This window comes from Podarcis filfolensis (genome assembly GCF_964270895.1).
Source record: "Podarcis filfolensis genome assembly, chromosome: Z".
Taxonomy (NCBI): domain Eukaryota; kingdom Metazoa; phylum Chordata; class Lepidosauria; order Squamata; family Lacertidae; genus Podarcis; species Podarcis filfolensis.
The window spans coordinates 37328205-37348716 of NC_139617.1; the positions used below are offsets into that span (position 1 = coordinate 37328205).

Sequence of the window (20512 nt, forward strand, 5' to 3'; positions counted from 1 at the left end):
TAGATTAAGAACTGGCAGTATTAATAGCCTTGGGTTGGAGGGAAGCAGTTTGTTACCTCGGCAGAGGTAGTTTCCACCAAATCCAGCAGGGATCTTCTATATTGTAATGGTTCTAGGGGTTGCTCGTGCGTAAGTTGTCGCCACTCCTGGCTAGGTTACCTGGGTGAACCCTTTCTGTCTGGACAGCCTCTCACCCATGGCTGTCTCAATCGCTGGCAGAATCCGTCAGTGGGCGTTTCTTGAACTTCTTCCAGCAAAGAAGTTCTTTGACGCCTAGTCTCCTCCTACTCTCCCTCCGCGGACGTCTTCTGCGCAGGGAGGGTGTGGGCAGCGGAGGACCCGTGCTCTCCCCGCTGGTCTCCGGCAAGGAGTCCTGGAGCCCCCTCGCCGATTCCCCCATCTGCCCCCCTTCTCCACTGGTGCTACGCTGATTTCCTTCCCCAGCAGATGGGCTGCCTCTCTCCCTACTGGGACCCTCTCAGGCATCCCTCTGGAGCCTTCCCTCCGCCTCTGGCTCCGATGGCAGTTCCCTGACATATATATTGGATTATCTTTAGAAGAATGTAAGAAGAACCTCTGCTGGATGAGGCCAATGGCCTATCTCGCCCAGCATCCTGTTCAGATGGGGGCACCTGTTCTCAGTGGCTACCTGGATGCCCCAGTGCAAAGTGCACAATCAGTGCCTGCGTGCAAGAGCTCTTTCCCCTCCCCCAGTTTCCAGCAACTGGCATTCAGAAGCATTCCTCCTTCCAGCCATTAGCTGTCGAGGCCAGTAGCCATCAATAGGCGCCTCCCCCATGGATTTGCCCAATCCTCTTTTAAAGCTGTCCAAATGGTTGTCCATCGTTGCCTTTTGCAGGAGAGGATCCCTTGCAGTCCTTGGCCTTTGGGTCATCTAACCCTTGAGAGCAGGCTTAAGCAATCCTGCTGTTTTAATGGGGGACCTTTTTGCCGTCTGTTTGGTCAGTGTGACAAGTCACCTGACTCTCCTTTCCCTCCCCCACCTGTGTTCTCAGCCTTATGCAGGGATGCCATATGCTTACCCACAAGTGAGTGCCGCAGTTTCCCAGCTCCAGCCTGTTGGGTTGTGCCCAGCTCCTTTCCAAGGTATGTTCAAACTGTGCACTAGGTAGCTTTGGGAGCTGCTTCCAAACATTAACTTTTTAAAAAAAGCAAAACCCTTTATTAACATTGTTGACAACCCAAAAGTCTGGTAGCAGGCTTGCCATATATGAAGAAAGCAAACAGAAAATAATAAGAGAAAGAAATGGTGACACACCAGTATTAATTAAGACACCCATATTTCCCAAACTGGTACAGATAGTAAATGTTGAGCATCTACATCTGTAGCTCAGGAAATGAAATCCTGCCTGTTGAGCATTAACTCAGTGAAAGTTAGAAATTCCCCCGTTCAGAGCATCACAGCCTACTGGATCAGGCCAGTGACCCATGTAGTCCAGCATTTTCTTCTTACAGTGGCCAACCAGATGCCTGTGGGAAACCCACAAGCAGGATCTGAGCACCTTTCCCTTCCTGCAGCTGGTATCCTTTCCCTTTTCAGCAGCTGGTATTCAGAAGCATTTATTGCCCACAATTGTGAAGTTGGAACATGGACATCATGGCTGGTTGTCATCAATAGCCTTCTCCTCCTCCGTGAATTTGTCCAATCCTCTTTTAAAGCCATCCAAGTTGCTGGCCATCACTTCCTCCCGAAGTCTGCACTGTGTGAAGAAGCATTTCCTTTTGCCTTATTCCAGCCGTTTAAAAGCTGGGAATAGGCAGCTAAGTTGCCTTAAAGTCCCCCACCCTAGAAGATTCACGGCTGCTTGTTAAGATGCTCAAGGACGACTGTGTTCTTTTCTCCCTGCCCTTTCTTATTGGTGTGACCCCTCTCTTCCCGCCCTGTCCACTTCTACAGTGGTACCTCGGGTTAAGTACTTAATTCGTTCCGGAGGTCCGTTCTTAACCTGAAACTGTTCTTAACCTGAAACACCACTTTAGCTAATGGGGCCTCCCGCTGCTGCTGCGCGATTTCTGTTCTCATCCTGAAGCAAAGTTCTTAACCCGAGGTACTATTTCTGGGTTAGCGGAGTCTGTAACCTGAAGCCTATGTAACCCATGGTACCACTGTATTTGCTTCTGCTGGCAGTCTCATTTTGAAACAAGAATAACAAACACAACCTTGCAAAGTTTTCTTTCCTGTCACAGCAGCTGGAGACCTTGGTTCATTCCTGCTGACAGAGACCCGGCAGCAGAACACAGAGATCCGCCTGGCCGTTGGGAAGGTGGCTGACAAGATGGACCAGCTGTCAGTCAAGGTAATACAGAACTTTCAGGGTAAAGGTAAAGGTAAAGGTAAAGGGGCCCCTGACCATTAGGTCCAGTTGTGACTGACTCTGGGGTTGCGACGCTCATCTCGCTTTATTGGCTGAGGGAGCTTCTGGGTCATGTGGCCAGCATGACTAAGCCGCTTCTGGTGAACCAGAGCAGTGCACGGAAACGCTGTTTACCTTCCCGCCGGAGCGGTACCTATTTATCTATTTGCACTTTGACATGCTTTTGAACTGCTAGGTTGGCTGGAGCAGTCACCGAGCAATGGGAGCTCACCCCATCGTGGGGATTCGAACCGGCGACCTTCTGATCGGCAAGCCCTAGGCTCTGTGGTTTTAACCCACAGTGCCACTCATTGGTTTTGTATTGTTGATTATTTTATTTCATAAAAAAACTCAAAGCACTTTACAAAAAGAATAAAACAATAGAATTATTAGTAAAAACAATTTAAATATTCAAAAAATTAAAACCAGCGATAAATTAGAAACATATCAGCATTCTAGAGATCTAAAGAAGCATGTGCCAAAAAGGGTACAGGCAGTTCCCCATTTACATGGGGTTTGCGTTCTGAGGCACTGGGCATGTCAGCCTGCCCCGCACCCGTGCAGGGCCAAAAATGCTGTGCCCACAGATGGGGAGTTGCCTGTACAGTGAAGGTGCCTGCCTGATATTGATTGTTGTTCAACTGTTTTAAGGCTTTTAAACAACTTTGGCGTTTTATGTTCATTAAAAAATACATATATCAGGCAGTATAAACATTGTCTGAAATAATAAATCAATCTACCTTCAGGTTTTGCTTCTGTTTCATACTGTTTGGAGAACTGTATCTAGCTGCTTTTATAGTAGGCTTGTGAATTGTCTTTTTAATCTCTGATGGGGGGGAGGTTTGGGACTAGGGAAGTTGCTTCAGCTAGGTGGTGGAGCACCTCTTTGCATGCAGAAGGTTCCATTTTAGCTCCCTGACGTCTCCAGGAAGGACTGGGCGACTCCCCAGTCTGTAAACCCAGGGAGATGTTGCCCGCCAGTGTTGACAGCACTGAGCTAGATGGACCCAGTGGTCTGATACTGAGCCAGGTTCCTGCGCTCCCAGCAGTTTCTCTCCTTGGCAAACAAGTGAGCAGCTCAAAGGGCCCAGGCCTGATCTGGCTTCTTCTCTCCCGTGTGCTGATGCTTCAAGCTGCACCTCCTTTTTGTTTTTCCTTTCTCTCCCCACACCCCTTGCAGCTGGAGGAACTGCGGAAGCAAAACTCTGGCCCCGGTTTGCTGCCAGGCATCTCTTCTGTTACCATGGAAACCTCTATGATCATGAGTAACATCCAGCGTATCCTGCAGGTAAAGAGCCTGTCTACTTGAGAGCATGAAGACTAGAACCTTGCTTTTACCTTCAGGTGAAGGGTCACAGCTAAGTGGCAGAGCATGTGATTCGCAGGCAACAGGTCCTGGGTACAGTCCCTAATGGTGTCTCCTGGCAGGGCTGAGAGAGACCCCATGCCTGAAACCCTGGAGGAGACGCTGCCAGTCAGTGGGGAGCCTTGGGCACAGATGCTGCCCTATCCTTCCCTGTTCCTGCTCTGCACCTTCCTTGAGTTCTTTTGGCCAGCTGGAAGTGTCTTTGTTGCCAGCCTGGATGTGGAGCAATCGGTGTAGAGACTTCTTGTCTCCTGTATTATAGCCACATCTGTTGCTCCACCCACTTTTGTCCCTAGCCCCGCCCACACCTGGACAGTTGATCCAGAGGCAAGGTAGCCTTTGGACTGGCAGAGGTTCTTTGCCCCTGTTGTAGGCTGCACTGAGCTAGATACACGCAACTATCTGGCTTGAGCTAAGAGAGCTTCCTCTGTTCCAGTTCCTCTAAGGCTGCACCAGCAATTGGGCTTTTAGTATTGCAGCTCCAGACATCCAGAATGAGTTTCCAGCCCAAATCAGACCAGGGCCTAGTGTGACGCTGTTCAGATGCCTCTTGGAAGCATGCTTGCTTTGGAGGGCTTTCCATCCTGAGATGTCACTTATGAAGATCAAGTTTTATACCTGCTGAAATGGTGTTGTTTTTTAAAGTTGAGTAGAATAGATGGGCTTATTGTATCAGAGTTTGTGAAACTGATTTTATTCATTCTCAGAGCTTGGATTTCTGTGTTGTATTTTGCTTTTACCATGTATCTTGCTTCCATGGCTTCATGCAGTACAGCTGTCTCACAATTTGCTTACTAAATAAACTTTACCTAGGAGGCTTGCAAAAGGGGAGCAGCTCCAAACTGCCCATGTTCGGTCCATGACCATGGCGGAAGACCACAAGGATTTCTCTCCTCAAATCTGGGTCCCCGAGAGAGGTTGGGGAAGAGATTGTGGCTGGAGATTGTGAGAGTTGTAGACGCCAGGACTGGCTCTGACACATTCCGTTTTGCTCTTTCTGCCACAGGAAAATGAGAGGTTGAAACAGGAGATCGTTGAGAAGAGCAGCCGCATTGAGGAGCAGAACAATAAGATTGGTGAACTGATTGACCGCAACCAACGGTGAGGGAGACTCTTGCCCACTTTTAATGCTCTATGAGAAACAGCTGGTATTTGTGGCTGAAGCCTAAAGCTCAGGTGGCCTGGCTCAATCCCCAGGCAACCCAAGGCTGCTGTCAGTCAAAGTGGACAGTACTGGGCTGGATGGACAAATAGAGGAATACAGGAATATAGCCAGTGTGGGGTAGCAATTAAGAGGGTCGGTCAGAGTAAGATCTGGGAGACCAGGGTTCCAATCTGATATAAAGGTAAAAACTCTCCTAGGGTGGCTTTTGAAAAGTGAGCTCTACATATGATACTGCCTTGATTTATTTTTTTTACATGAGAGGGTGGAAAGTATCAAATCATGCAAACATTCACGTGTGTAAAAAAACAAATCTCCCCCAGCTATGTGGAGCAAAGCAACCTGTTATCTGAGCAGAGCAACAGCTCACTGCAGAGGACCATGGAGCACACCCAGGCAAGGGTCCTACATGCTGAACAGGAGAAGGTAAGCCCTGGCAGTGTGACAGCCACAACAGGAAGGCCAAGTGACTGAGGCTGTGGGGAGGGCAAGTGCTATCCCAGGATCCCATCCTTGAGTTCACAATCGCTAGTGCAGTTCACTATTCCCCTTTGCTTGCAGGCCAGAAATAAGTTACGTTTCTGAGCAGCAGCAATAACAAAATACAGTGCTACCTTGGGTTACATACACTTCAAGTTACACGCGCTTCAGGTTACAGACTCCGCTAACCCAGAAATATTACCTCGGGTTAAGAACACAGGATGAGAACACAAATCGTGCAGTAGCGGCACGGCGGCAGCAGCAGGAGGCCCCATTAGCTAAAGTAGTTCTTCAGGTTAAGAACAGTTTTAGGTTAAGAGCAGACCTCATGAATGAATTAAGTACTTAACCCGAGGTACCACTGTAGAAGAAACGACTGTCTAGGTATACACGCATGTACAGGTAAAAGATTCATAAGCTTCAGATAATCCTTTGAAAAGCACCTCAGGTTGAATATGAGAGAAAACAGAATGTCCCTTTAAAATCTAACAGAGTGGTTAAGGAAAAAAATGCACCACATTGGTCTACAGTAAGATCTCATTGGCTGCATTCACATGCCATCCTAAACTGTGGATTGGCATGATGTGAGCAAGCACAGTGAACGTCCCCCTCACTTCCTCCTATGCAGCCAGTTCCCCCCTCACTTCCTCCTATGCAGCAGTTCCACTTCTAGGTAACTGCTGCTTCCTCTGTTGTCTGGACTGAGAACAGCCATTAATGTTAAGTAGAATTAGTTTCTGAAGTTAGCTTATTGAAACAAACATTTGAAGTTGGTGTGTTTGATATTACCCATAGTTGATGTTAGCTGCAGCTCATTGTACCAGGCAACACAGCAAACCATGGCTAGGCATAAGTGTCAGGGTTCCTGGCCGCATGAGAGGAGGAGATGTAAGGGGAGAGCATGCAAATCCAGGTTTGCTGTGGCCTGTTCTTGCTTGGGCATCAGCGTGCAAACCCTGCCATTAAGGGATCTGCCATGCATCTTACCCTGAGGCCGCTGGGATTTTGAGTGATATAATCAGCCCTTGGACCACAGAATAAGCAGAGTGTGCTTAACCCAGAATGCCATTGCCTCTTTTGATAAACCTTTTCCCCTCTTGCTGTTCTTGCTTCTGGTGGTGTTAACTCTCCTCTCCTTGTCGCCGCTTTTCTCTCTAGCACATGCCGCCACTGGATCAGGGGTGGGACCAGGTGAGGCATTGTCCTTGGGTGTCCTGATTACCTGAGCACTTCCTTACTCCCTTCATACTTTCTAGGTCACCATTTCATACTTTTAGCAGGCGAAAACCCCACACCTTCTGCAGGTGTCTCTCGTTGCCAAGCCTCTCTGTGCTTTGGCATCCCAGCTTCAGTGACAATGGGTTTTCCTAAATCAGGGGTGGGGGGACTCCAGGCCCCTGGACCCAAAGGCCACCTTCCAGGCCTATGTGTCTGGCCCTCAAAACTCCTTCCAAGCCACGCACCCTCACCAGTCCTACATTGCACCCTCCTTGAGTGCTTTTGCCTGGCTGGATCAGGCCCAAAGCCCGTCTTATTCTCACAACCAGATGTCCGAAAAGGGAATCCTACAAGCAGGATCTGCGCTCACCCTACTTGCAATTCCCAGGAACAGCATGCTGCCTCCAACGGTGGAGGGAGACCTTGTGGCTGCTGGCTGTGGATAGCTTTTCCTGCTCCATTGCTAAAGCCATCCAACTTGGTGGCCTTCATTCCATCTTGTGGGAGAGAGCTCTGCTGTGTGAAGATGTCCTTTCTTTTGTCTGTCCTGAATTTTCTGGGGAAATCTTTTCTGCTCTCCATTTTATGCACCTTTGTCGTGCATGCTTTCTCCTGAACTAACTAAAAAGCCCAAGGCTTCTGCCTCCCCCCGCTCCTCATAGCCTTGCCAGTAGACCAGTTCTTCAGGGTGTTTCCTGGGAGATTCATTCTTAGCATTTGGGAGCCTCCAAAAGCACAGCTCTTGCATCCTCCCAGGAAACGTCTTGTGGGCTCTCCTTCCCCATATGTTCTCCTGTCCCTTCTGCTCCTTTGCGTTGCAGGTCAGGGTCACCAAGGAGCTAGCGGAAGCCACAGCGCAGATCACCCAGCTCCAGCTGGAGCTGACCCGTCATCAGAAGCAGGAGATAGATCTCCATTCCCAACTGAATGAAGCCCTGACAGAGTCGGAGAGGCAGAAAGCCCTGGTCAACCAACTGCAGGCACAACTGGCGGGTAAGGGAAGCTGAGAGGAGGCGCTGAAATAGCAGAAGAGCACAATCCAAGCACATGCAGGGTAGTTTTATCATCCTAGGAAATTCTTTAGCTTATAGGTAGGGAGCCTGTGGCCCTCCAAATATTACTGGCCTTCACCTCTCATGAGCCCCAGCAAGCGTAGCCAGGGATGATGGGCGTTGGAGTCCAGCAACCTCTGGAGGTCCTGCTCCTTAGGGCCTCCTGCAGTGTAGCTGTTAAAGACTCAGACACACAATCTCCAAAAGACTCTTGACTTTAATTCCATCTGTTTAAAAAAGGCAAGCTTCTGATCTCTACAAAATTGATTGATTGTATTTCTATGCTGCTTTTTGTTGAAATGAATCTCCAGCTTACAAACAATAAGTACATTAACATAATGTAACATAATAGAAAATGGGTTTGTGCAGATTCTGCACCTTCCTTGCCCTGCATGCAAGAGCAGAGCGGTGTAAGAGTGAGAAGAAACATGTGATATGTCTATAAATGCCATGATCATCACAGTTATAACAAATAAAGGCTTGACATATCTCACTTTGCATGTCATGAGTTATCTCATATATTAGTTTCACCTTTTAAGTTGAATTGCTGAAATAAATGAACTTTTCCATGATATTCTAATTTTTCAAGTTTCACCTGTATGCCTTTAAAGTTACACGGAGGCCCCATCCACACTATACAGCGTTATCATGCCACTGCAGTCAGTCATGGCTTTCTCCCAAGGAATCCTGAGAAGTGTGGTTCGTTCCAGCTGCCAATAGTTGTGTAGAAGTGGAGAGCCCTGCTTAAGTGGCCATTTCCAGCATAGATTAACAGTCTGGGAATTGTAGCTGGGGGTGGTGGCAGACCGGGGGTCCCACCACGTCTCAGCATCCTTAAGAGAATGTTCCCATTTCCCAGAATGTTTTGTGGGAAGCTGTGAATGTTTGACGCATATAGTGCAGATGGCGCTGTACTTAGGCTTAGCTACAGCAGTGGATGGAAACAAGGACATGCACTGTAACCGGCTCTGTGCCCTACCTCCACAGAACTTCAGAAATCGTCTGATGACATGAAAAGCAAATACCAGGAGGAGAAGCTGAGTGGGAAGAAGTTGGATGAGAAGGTGGCAGCCCTGGAAGAGGAGCTGGCTGATATCCGCATTAAGAAGGAGAATCTGGAGAAGGTAGTGCCCAGGGGTGGCAAAAGTCATCACCCAAGGCCAGAAGTGGCTCCCTGGAAAACTCTCTCTGACCCGTAGGATTCTCCCAGTGCCACACCCCTCCCCCTCTCCCCCAGCTTTGCACCCTTGACTGTTCTTTGCCTCCCTGGAAGATCTAATAATAATAATGATGAAGATAATGATGAAATAATCTATACCCCCCCCCCCATCTGGCTGGGCTTCTTTCATTCTTAAATGGAGGATTGAAAGGGACAAGTGGGGAAATTAACGTATGCTGCTGCACCTACTTTTACTCTTGGGAGGCGGCCCCCAAGAGGTCAGTCGGTGGAGTCTAGTCTATTAGGCAAGCAGGGCACTGCCCTCACCCAGCCACCACTGGCTTGCCTTCTTCCTTACAGCCAATCAGGATGTGGCTCTGCCTGTCATTGGGCTCCTTGCCTTCTGCCCCACCCACCTCAATGGGCAGGAGCCACCTGTCCTTGAAACACCTCTGCTCACTTTGCTGGCTTCTCATGTCTGCCGTAGGTCTCTCTGCTTACTGTTTATTACAAGGGCTCCTGAACTGTGGTCTGCGGACTGCCACTTAGTCAATGCTGGTTTTCTTCTAGCTTTCGCTGCTTAAAACCACAAGAAGCTCAGAGAACGAGAAGCTGTCACCACAGCAGGAACAGCCAGAGCCTGTGAAAGGGAAGGTCAGTGGGGCTCTCTTAAAACGTCTTGATGGAGGGTCTGCGGTTCTAACATGTCCCACAGGCTTGTTACACATCTGTGCTGTGAGCCAGTGTGATGCTGTTTAGTAATGCAGAGACTGAACTGCATTACTGTATATAGAGCTTAGCATTAGCTGAAAAAGCAACTCATAAATTACATGTTGTCAAAGACTGGAAGACCCTGAAAAATTCTATGCAGGCAGCTGGGTGGGAGTTTACCTTGTATACAATCTGTAGAGAGAGACACTGGACTCCCTGTCCATAGTACAGTGTGAAATGTGGCTTGCCTAATTGGTCCCAAACTTTTGGAAGGGCACCAGGTTGGCAGAGGCAACAGCAGTTAACAACAGTTTAAAACAGTTTACAGTCTCACAAATAAGGTATCTCCTAAAAATACACACAGATATATTCCTCTCTCTGTAACAAACCCTGAACTGCTCTTGAAATAAGAAGTGTTAAGGAAAGCGGCGGGGGGCAAGCAGTAGAGAGAAGCAACGCAAACCACACTTCTGTAACTTCAATCGGGAGTTCTTACCTGTTAGTCTGAACAGTACTATGCAATGTCATCCATCTCTTGGCACATGGATGCTATCCCGATAATGTATGTTCGTTGTAAAATAAATGAATAAATGAAATCATCACCACATTTGGCTGTCCAGAAGTTCTTGAAAGCCCACTGTCCTTGCTGGTGTTGCTTCCCTGCCTTCTGACTCTTTGGCATCATCCTGCCCCAGGTGAAGAAGATCATGAACGAGGTCTTCCAGTCCCTGCGGGGCCAGTTCAACTTAGAGGAGTCCTATACCGGCCAGGAGGTCCTGGGTATCGTCCTGAACACCATCAAGGTACAGCCCAGGGCAGATGCATCCTGACACCTGAATAAGATGCAGATTGAGTGAACTGGTCTATCATTTCTCTTCCTTTTTGTATGGTTCCAAATGTCATGAGTTTGGGTGCCAGAGTTTTGGGTGCAAGATGCCCATAACTACTGGGTTTAATAAGTGTTAGAATTTAATCACTGCTTGGAGAGTGAAACTGAAAGTCAGACGCTTAACAGCTGGACTCCGCTTCCTGTGTTGAGGAGATTGCTTGAGAGGTGGGCCATTAGAGAACTAATAATGAAGATGAAGATGATGATGATGATGATGATTTTGTTTATACCCAGCCACTCTGGGTGGCTTCCAACACATATATAAAACATAGTCAAACATTAAACATCTTTAAAAAATGGAACACTTCACCAATTTGCAGAGGCCATGCTAACCTCTTTATCAATCCAATTTTAGTATACAGTATGTGCTGCAGACAGAAAGATGGGCCATCAGCAAGACAGACACTCTACCAGCCAGCAGATGGGTGAAGCCGCACCCAGAGCTTTGAGATAGTGAGTTTGAAGAGAGTGCCAAAGTTTTGGTTAGGAGGAAGTTTTAGGATTTCACTTGGCTATGGTGAGATCAAAAGAAAAAAGGCTTTCAGTCTGTTAAATGCAGCAAGCTGGAGAGGCAGGATCAGAGCACAATGCAGACTGACAATTTGAATTAGAGGTTGCAGCAATGGGAAAAACGGGACTCTCTTGGAGTGTATGCTGGGGGGCCCCTCCATTACAGGCTCAGGTGTAAATAAACTATATATCATTATGACACCACAGTCTACACTGTGCCTCATTTCCAAAGGAAACACAGACTAAGTGCCTAGACCCCTGGAATCTTGCACCGGTCAGAGATTGGGGTGGCATTTAGCCCCATATTACTAATCATGGGAGCGGCAAAGAGGGTGCAGCCCAGCTCTCTAGAAATAACAGGTTGTATCTAAGGTACTACAAAGTGAAAGTCACTTAGCTGTGCCTGTGTGGCTGAGTAGGGATTCAAACCCTGGTCTCCTGAGTCCTGGTTAGAGACCAACCATTACACAGTACTTGCATCAGGGGCTGCAGTCTTTTTTGTGGCAAATAATCCCCCCTCCCCTCTACTTGTTCCAGACAACAACTCTGCAGCTGCTGGAGAGTCAGGAGGAGCAAAGGGGGAGCAGCAGCACCGAGGAGGAAGGACCTGCGGAAAGGAAGCAGCCAAGTGCCGCACCCCTTTATGGGGATCCCCACAGCAACTCTCTCCGAGAACCAGCACCAGGGGCATCCCCCGCTCCTTTGGCTAATCTGAAGGAAAGCTCAAGCAGTCCGCCATTCACCGCTCTCGAAGGAGCCCAAGACAGTCTGCTTTTTGCAGCTCCTGAGGCTCATTCTTCGGAAGCACCGGTTGAACAAACTCATGCAGCCTCTGCTCAAACTGCAAGGCCGCCTCTCAGGCTCTCCGCCAGAATTGAGAAGGAGAGGCCAAGCACTCAGGGTGAAATGGACACAAAAGACACCGCCATTCTGGCACCTCCAAATCCAGCGGCGCATGAGACGGCACCTCCAATGGAGAGGCCCACAACAGGTCCAGAGGGCAAGGAGGAGAGTGGGGCAAGTCAGCACACCGCTGGCCCCACTTCTCAAGCTGCTCTAGCCGACAAGCAGCAGGACTTGGCTGGAGCCTCACAGCCAAGACCAGCATCCAGCCCCATGGAAGCAGATTCCAGGTCTGTGCCAGGGTGGGAGGGGGACGGGAACTGTACCCATTATGAGTCTCTTGCCTTTCCGTGCCTCCCCACCCCCACCCCCTAATAGCATGGGGTTTAAGGCACAAAGGAAGACCCTGGCTCCCCCTTGTTGGGTGATAACGCTGAGGCCTGTTGCCTCCCCCCAACTGCAGCGTCGCCTGGGATTCATTCCTTGGGTCTCCCGTCACACTGATGTGGCCCATATTCAGGGACATGAGCACACAGTGAGCAGAGTTCAAAACAGAAGCTCAGCCTTGAGGAGTAACATCTAAGCCTAATTTATTGCAAATTAAATCAAACGTAACAGAACAAAGAAAACATGGCTCCTCTCTCTGTCTTTCTTCCTCGGAGAGAGAGCGGCAAAAAACAAAAGCTATACAGAGCGGAAACAGCATATCTCAACTTCCTCTCACAAGACTCCCACAATCAGTGCTGGAATGTAAACAGACATGTGACATGTAACAATCCCACACACATCTGCAGTACAGGAGGAATGGAATTCTCAACACCCCTCTACTCCATTCATTGACATCAGTGCTAGCACTCCCCCACTCCCTCATTTAACCCCCACATCAACCCTGTAAGGTAGGCACTACCCAATGAGCTTCAGGACTGAGTAGAGATTTGAACTCTGGTCTCCCAGGGTTCTGGTCCGTTAACCACTGCATCACTCCAACTCTCCTTTTCCTTCTGTCTTTTTCTCCTGCAGTCTTCTTGAGGACAAGAGTGGTTTCTTCAAAGTTGCCACTCCCAAGCCATGTGCACTGGGAACTCTGTTGGTAGAAGACGACGACGACGAGGAAGAGGTGGTAAGAGCTTTGAGGGGGTGCAGTGGTGTATGGTGCCATTTGGGACGGCTTAAGGTGGAAGGCATAGGTAAAGGTAAAGGGACCCCTGACCATTAGGTCCAGTCATGGCCGACTCTGGGGTTGCGATGCTCATCTCACTTTATTGGCCGAGGGAGCCGGCGTACAGCTTCCGGGTCATGTGGCCAGCATGACTAAGCCGCTTCTGGCAAACCAGAGCAGCGCACGGAAACGCCATTTACCTTCCCGCCAGAGCGGTACCTATTTATCTACTTGCACTTTGACATGCTTTCAAACTGCTAGGTTGGCAGGAGCAAGGACCGAGCAACAGGAGCTCACCCCGTGGTGGGGATTCGAACCGCCGACCTTCTGATTGGCAAGCCCTAGGCTCTGTGGTTTAACCCACAGCGCCACCCATAGAGGCCCTCAATAGGTGTTTGATAAACTAAAGTGGTGGTGTTTTTTTACCAGGGCACCACCAATCTTTCCTGTGGCTGTTAGGGGCACTGTATTGTTACGGTTTTGTGGCATGTTCATATTTATGTTTCAAGCATGCTTTCAGTCCAATCAGTCCAATCACTTTATTAGGGTCAATGCCCACTATTCAAAACTAACAATAGCTGGAGCCACAGCCACTGACAGGCAGCAGAGCCAACTACTTCCAGTTTTGTCCTCTTCCTCCCTGCTGAGTCCCACAAGGGGCAACCCTGCGACTTACTAGGAGAAAGCTAGAGCCCACATCCTTGGGTTCCTTCTCCCGCTTGCCTTGCTGATGGTCCTGCTCAGCTGGCCACCTGAGTCAGAGCCTGCTCTGCCAAGCAGCAGTGACCTAACCCTGCCTTTCTTTCTCTCGGTTTCAGAGCCTTAAGGGTCGGCCTCCCCCCACCCCACTCTTTGATGATGATGATGATGACGACGACGATGACCTGTACCTGCTGGGATGAGCGGCCTGGCAAATGCCATGGCAATACTTTCTTTTCTCAAGAGCTTCAGTGATTGCTGATCTGGGGCTGAGATGGATGGAGCTGGAGTTTTTCCTGTGGGCCTCCCCAGATTGCTCATTTGGGCTTTGGTGGCCTTAACTCGTGGTTTTTGAGGCTGCTGGCAGGAAGAGGGGTGACTCTCTCTCTCTCTCTCTCTCTCGGTAGTAAATGTCAATTTGGGACTTTGTCTAGCTTCAAAGTCCTGACTGTTTAATTCACGACTGCCGAACACACCTGTACCCTACACACTTTTGACCCAGCTGCTGCTGGGAGTAGCGGTGGGTATCACCTTGAACAGCTCCTCTCTGTGGAAACCAAACTTAACCTTTTGCCATAGCTCACCTCCAGTTTTGAACCTTGGCAAAACCAGATCTTGAAAATAATAATAATAAAGTGCAATTAAAATAAATTAACCCTGTTGTCTCAGTTCTTTCACTTTAGCAAGGCAAGAAGGGGAGTGGTATTTGTGTGATTATATATGCCAAAAACCCACTCACCATTTATAGGGCACCTTAGGTGCTTCACGTACATACACCTGATATGGTAAGAATTAACCCCAGTCCTGTGAGGGAGGCCAGTATTAGTAATCTCTTCGTATTTCAGGGGGGGAGGCTGAAACAGAGAGTGGCTTGCCCAAAGGTTGAATGGTGAACTCAGGATATGCAGAAGGTGATACCTTGGTCCTCATCTCTGATACAAAACTACAAAGTATATACAAAAGTATCAAATGTGGTGACAGTAATAATAATGCAGCAAAACACCACCACCACAAACTGGCTTATAAGTATAAAACCAAATTTACTAGAATAATAACTAGAATAGAGCTAGACTAGTAACCATTCAAGCAACAAACATACTAAGGTGCCATGTGCAAAACAAAGCCTGGAGATACTGTAAACATAGAGTGGATAAATGTACAACTGTATCTTAACAAGTTGCATGTGCAATAAACGTTATACAAACTGGATAAATGAACCGTTCAACAAGTAGCGTAAGTCCGATCACAGAATGGCAACCCTGTGCCACCACAATGGCAAGGGTAGCACACTGGAGAACATGAAAAAGTTTTTCAAAGCTGTTCTTCAAAGATTGAACTGGATGAGATGTTCTTCAATAGGTCTTGAGTTGGAAACACAAAGCCGTTTGCATGGATCAATCACAGGAAGGCAAATCAAAGCCACCACCCTGGTGAGAATAACGCAAGTGGGCAAAAGGAGACCTGTTCTCCGGATATATTACAGGTTTCACTACACGCTTCATCAGTCCGAAAAGGCAGTCATAGAAAACGGTTTGCTCAGGATAAAGAAAGTATTCACAGGCACAGCGTGTTGTGAAATGCCTCGCTCTTCCCCAGTTCCCGTTTACCGTGATAGGCCATGCTCCACTGATGCAGAGCACTTTCCCTCGACCCGCCACTGAGCGCACCATGCCAGAAGTCTCATATATAAAAACATAAAACATTACTTTTTTAAAAAACTTCCCTATACAGGATTGCCTTCAGATGGCTCAGGGGACGGATAACTCCATACCCTCCAAACTTTCTCCATTGAAAATAGGGACATCCTAAGGAAAAGTGGGACACTCCAAGATCAAATCATAAACCAGGATGGTATCTTTAAATCAGGAACATCCCTGGTAAATATGGACACTTGGAGGGTCTGCAACCAGTGCCATTTTTCTAGAAAAAGATGTGCCAGAACTCACCGTGAACACCTCCCTCATTCTCTTAGAATGGCAATGGTACCCAGAGCTAGTGCTGTGCACTCCGGGGCAGGGCTAGCCACCTGCAGGGACAAGGTGTCCCCGGGGGGGGGGGGTGGCGAGCATCCCAGGGAGGCATGGCGAGTGTCCCAGGGAAGCGGCGCAGTGATGTTCCCCCACAGGGATGACACCCAGGGCAGCCCGCACCCACATACCCCTTCTTCTGCCAGTGATAGTGCCCACCTGAGATGTGCCAGAACTGAGTTCCAGCAAGTTCCAGCTGAAAAAAGCCCTGCTTCCAACATTCTAATTATCGTACCAAAGAGCTTCGTAGCTTCTCTCTCTTTCACACACCCCACCTGTCACACACTCCAAACTTACATAACAGCAAAGGCTATTCACCAGGGTTGCCAGTTCAGACCCTTCCATTTCAGGTGTAACAGGGAGTCCTTGGAGCACCCCACAATCACCTAACCTTGATTCCCATAGGTTCAGGTTGAGCGTCACAAGCAAGAGACTTTAGCCAGGTGATAGAAACAAAACAGCAGCCATTAGGCCTGATCTGTCTTGTTGCAACAAGACTTCCCACTGCCACAAAGACAAAGCAGCCAGAAGCCCCCATCAATGGTTACATCTGTATTTTAAAGTTTCCCATAATACATCTCAGGATGCATCATCAAGACATCATAGATATGTCACAGAAAAGGTGTGGTCTCGGGTAGAACCTGAGATCCAGGCATACCCCTGTCACACAAATATAGTCTTTCACACTTACTCCCATCCCAGTACAAAGGAAAGTATTTACAGCTCCTTGGTCCCTGAGTCAAATCAAATACACCCCTCTGTCTTGTCCGGCTTCATCCCACTATAGGATGGATAGGCATTGTGATTGAGGTGGCTGGATATCACTGACCATGACTCCTTGGGAAGGCCCTGCAGATGTGTCTGTACATCTCAGGGATTATGGTGGGCTCACTCACCCCTCCCCTTATACATCACTTCCCTGGGTCCTAAATGCCATTGGAATGGAGAAGATTGATACAATGAGTGATTTCCGAGGAATTTCTAAAGTTTTCCCATTGAGCCAGTGCATAAATACATTTATCAGTGAATCGTTCCCAACCCCTTCTTTCCTGCTCCCAAGAGCTGGGACTCATGATTTTTCAGCTTTTAATTGGAATTATGTATTGACAAGACACTGGCTTTTTCTGCCATCTATTAATTCCAACTCTGGGGAGTCCAACTCTCCCTCCCACCCCACCCCCACACTTTTTCTATGTCATGCTGGAGGAATATGTTGACCTGACTGATATTTTGGGAAATGGTTTGCCCATTTACCCTCTATACAATTGGACAACTCTCCATTTATTAATACTAAACTTGGCATGAGGGTTCCCAGGGTGGGGCGGCAGACCTTATTGCTGTTTGTATGTTGGGTGCCATTTTGAATCAAGATGGCAGACTGAAATTTCAGTTTGGCATGACTGCCTGTTTTGTGGCATATGTTCAGCCACAAGTAGAGATATGATCGCTAGATTCAGCTCAAGAGTGCCCAAGGTGTGTGTGGGGGGCCTTCATTGATGTTTGGATGTTGGGTGCCATTGTGAATGCTGGACAGTACCTGTGTCTGTGAAATTAGTGTGGGGGGTGTTAGAGGAGAGGTAGTACTTTGGTGGAGGACACACCATGCTCCTTCTGTGGTAGTTGGTTCTCAGCAAGCAAGCCAGCAAGAAATCATATAGATTAAGAGAAGTTAACTCTTTATTAGAAGAAAAAAGGCCTGCTTGCTTCCTTCATCAGGGCAAGGAGTCAGATGTGCTCTTGTGAGTGAGTCAAGTCTGAGGCCTTCTTTTGACATTAGATCCGCTGAGGGATAGAAATAATTACTCCCTCTGCAGTCCCAAACATGGTTAGAAGCCTACAGCTTGCTTTAGTTCTGCACTTGCCGGGTGTGAACAGAGAGCCAAAACAAACCTCTGTCTTACCTTTCTGGCTCTGAGGAAGATGATGCAGGTGCAGAGATAAGGAAAGATACCACACCCTTGCATCTTTGTCCTTCATCTTGCACCATGTTCCAGTGGTGCAGCAGGCTCTCTGTAGCAAGGGCATGTTCTGGTGACCACAAATTTTGAATTGGCTACCCAGGTTACACAAGCTTTACAAGCTTGTTATAAGACATTGTAGAAAAATCAGCAATGCTTCTGTTCACTGATTCCTGTAACTTTCTTGAAATGTAGGCTTCAGCTGCAAACATTACTAGAGCAGTGTGTGGGAATGAAAGGCACACTACTTGTTCAATGAAAGAATCAACCTCAAGAGATGATCCCAGAGTTGGATTATTTTCTACAACATGTCATGTGTGTTTAGAGTAAGATGCATAACCAAACCTCTTAAATCCCACATTATTTTTGCATTCAGGTACCTCAAAGCGACTTACACAGTAAAGCAACTGAGGGTGTGAACACACTACATTGTTAAAGCACACAATTTCCCCTCACGACAAAAGAATGTTGGGAACTGTAGTCTGTTAAGGGTTTGGGGAACTTGAAGGTGGGAAATGTAATTTAAATTTATGTTGCATATGCAACCAGGTTGCACAAATGCCACACATTTAAAGCACATTCCCCTCAAAGTACCCTGGGCACTTTAGTTTAAGAGTGCTTGGAACTGTAGCCCAGTGAGGGGTGCACTATGATTTCCAGGGTTCTTTGGGGGAAAGACACATGCATTAAACGTATTATGTGTATGAAGCCAGGCAGGGAACTTAAGCTTAAGGGAGCTGGGAAATGTAGCTCCACGATGAACAAGCTACAATTCCCAGGATCCTTTGGGGGAGGGAAGCATTTGCTTTGAATGTGACTTAAGTGACTGGGAAGTCAAGGAGGAGGAACTAAAATGGGTTATGATACACTGGGCCCAAGATATTGGACACAATATATATGGAGGAGTGAGAAAGGCTGTGGAAGGAGGATATAAGATTCACTGCATGCTATAATCTTAGAGAAAATGTGATGAAGATGTTCTACAGGTGGTACCTAACCCTGGCCAAATTGGCCAAGATGTACAAAAACAGTTCAGATGTTTCTTGGAGGTGGAAAAGTGGGGTTGGTACCTTTATACACATGTGGTGGGAATGCGAGAGGATTAAAGAATTCTGGATACTATTTATAAGAAGAAGAAGATGATGATGATGAAGAAGAAGAAGAGTTTGGATTTGATATCCCGCTTTGTCACTACCCTAGGGAGTCTCAAAGCGGCTAACATTCTCCTTTCCCTTCCTCCCCCACAACAAACACTCTGTGAGGTGAGTGAGGCTGAGAGACTTCACAGAAGTGTGACTAGCCCAAGGTCACCCAACAGCTGCATGTGGAGGAGCGGGGAAGCAAACCCGGTTCTCCAGATTACCGCTCCTAACCACTACACCACACTTGCTCTTTACTCTAAAGTTTAAAAGATCTTCAAACTTTCATTTCCAAAAAACCCCTGAAGCCTTCCTGTTAGGTATTATGTCCATGGAAATTAAGAAAAACCACAGACCCCTCTTTATGTATGAAACCACAGCAGCCAGGATTTTAATAGCAAGGAAGTGGAAAGGTGATGTTATATGTTCTATAACAGTGATATCATCCGCACAAAAACGGACTGGCAAGCAAAAATGATAGAAGATCTACAACTTGCCAGAACAACAGGGAGAATAGGAGGAAATTCAATACCAAAAGTTAATTAAGATCGGATAACATTTAAGGAAGATCTTAAAAATGAGTGACGACGTTAATCTCCTGACAGACCTAGAATGAATCTTGGAATATGGAGAATGTACATAGTGAAAGTTTATGGATATAAAACGAGAACGCTAAATAAGAAGAAAGAAATGTGTTTTGCCAGACAAAGTGTAAATAGCACAATGAGAAGAATCGGAAGTTAGCTACCTGCGCCTTCCTCGCCTTCGCCTCCTTCCCTCGATCTCCTCAGACGCGTCCCTTCTTCGCCCGGCGAGCGGAGGCGCCACCTCATTGGTCAGCCTCGAGCGAGCGTCACCCGCCCTCCCGCCTCCCTCTCCCAGAAACCAGCTTCCCATTGGTCCAGCCGTGTCCCCCTCCCTTTCCGTCAAACTTAAAGAGTCCCGCCGCCAAATTCGAGGCAGCGGCAGCAGCTGATCGCTCGTGTAGCCGTGGACGCGTTTCTTCCCTCCGCGTGGAAGTTTGGCCCGTTTGGGGACCGCGAATGCCGCCGGCCGCTTTGGCTTGCTAGTTTCGCTTCCGCAGCCCAGCGCTTGCGCCATGGCCGAGAAGTTGCAGCCGCGCACTTTGCGGCTCTCGCCTCCCGGCTTGGGCTTAGCCGAGGGGCGCGGGGAGCGAGGGGCCGTCAGGATGTTGGGGGACATGGACGAAGAAGACGACGCCTTCCAGCGTCCGACGCGAGGGTGAGAATGCGGCGCTTCTCTGCGTGGGGGGAGATGCGGGGTGTGCGGGTGTCTTTCGGTCCGCGTGAGGGGGCGAGGCTGTGTGAGGGGACCAGAGCTGTATGTGGGGCTGGGGCTGCATGTGGGGTTGGGGCAGCATGTGGGGCTGGGGCTGCATGTGGGGCTTGGGGCTGCATGTGGGGCTGTGGCTGTATGTGGGGCAGGGGCAGCATGTGGGTCTGGGGCAGCATGTGGGACTGGGGCTGCATGTGGGGCTGGGGCTGCATGTGGGGTTGGGGCAGCATGTGGGGCTGGGGCTGCATGTGGGGCTGGGGCTGCATGTGGGGCTGGGGCTGCATGTGGGGCTGGGGTGGGTGTGGGGCTGGGACTGTATGTGGGTCTGGGGCAGCATGTGGGACTGGAGCTGTATGTGGGGCTGGGGCTGCATGTGGGGCTGGGGTGGGTGTGGGGCTGGGGCTGCATGTGGTTCTGGGGCTGTATGTGGGGTGCAGGCTTGCGAAGGGTGATTCCGAGCACATGCAGA

The 20512-nt window shown here is 48.5% G+C and overlaps 3 protein-coding genes across 23 annotated transcripts in view; 2 read left to right on the plus strand and 1 right to left on the minus strand.

Annotated features, from left to right (window-relative positions):
• FKBP15 (FKBP prolyl isomerase family member 15) overlaps nt 1-14274 on the plus strand; it is a 32172-nt gene extending 17898 nt beyond the window's left edge. For 2 of the 20 annotated variants that reach the window (XM_083596956.1, XM_083596949.1), the window contains 12 exons: nt 1017-1107; nt 2209-2318; nt 3556-3663; nt 4748-4842; nt 5227-5329; nt 7423-7594; nt 8641-8777; nt 9383-9466; nt 10219-10326; nt 11460-12055; nt 12786-12885; nt 13743-14274. In XM_083596956.1, the coding sequence (XP_083453082.1) occupies nt 1017-1107; nt 2209-2318; nt 3556-3663; nt 4748-4842; nt 5227-5329; nt 7423-7594; nt 8641-8777; nt 9383-9466; nt 10219-10326; nt 11460-12055; nt 12786-12885; nt 13743-13826 (1788 nt within the window). In that variant the 3' untranslated portion in view covers nt 13827-14274. Of the gene's footprint in view, nt 1-1016; nt 1108-2190; nt 2319-3555; nt 3664-4747; nt 4843-5226; nt 5330-6541; nt 6575-7422; nt 7595-8640; nt 8778-9382; nt 9467-10218; nt 10327-11459; nt 12056-12785; nt 12953-13302; nt 13417-13742 lie in introns of those variants that run through there. The other 18 variants (XM_083596950.1, XM_083596958.1, XM_083596957.1 and 15 more) reach the window with 17 other exon arrangements.
• The window catches only part of SLC31A1 (solute carrier family 31 member 1), a 65947-nt gene extending 46270 nt beyond the window's left edge, over nt 1-19677 (minus strand). The window contains exon 1 of one of the 2 annotated variants that reach the window (XM_083597080.1): nt 19496-19677. In XM_083597080.1, coding sequence (XP_083453206.1) covers nt 19496-19644 — 149 coding nt within the window. In that variant the 5' untranslated portion in view covers nt 19645-19677. The remainder of the gene's footprint in view (nt 1-19495) is intronic. The other variant, XM_083597082.1, reaches the window with a different exon arrangement.
• A 33-nt stretch (nt 19678-19710) lies between these two features.
• The window catches only part of LOC310754753 (FK506-binding protein 15-like), a 70961-nt gene continuing 70159 nt past the window's right edge, over nt 19711-20512 (plus strand). Inside the window, exon 1 of the mRNA XM_083596969.1 lies at nt 19711-19989. Within this exon, the coding sequence (XP_083453095.1) occupies nt 19847-19989 (143 nt within the window). The 5' untranslated portion in view covers nt 19711-19846. The remainder of the gene's footprint in view (nt 19990-20512) is intronic.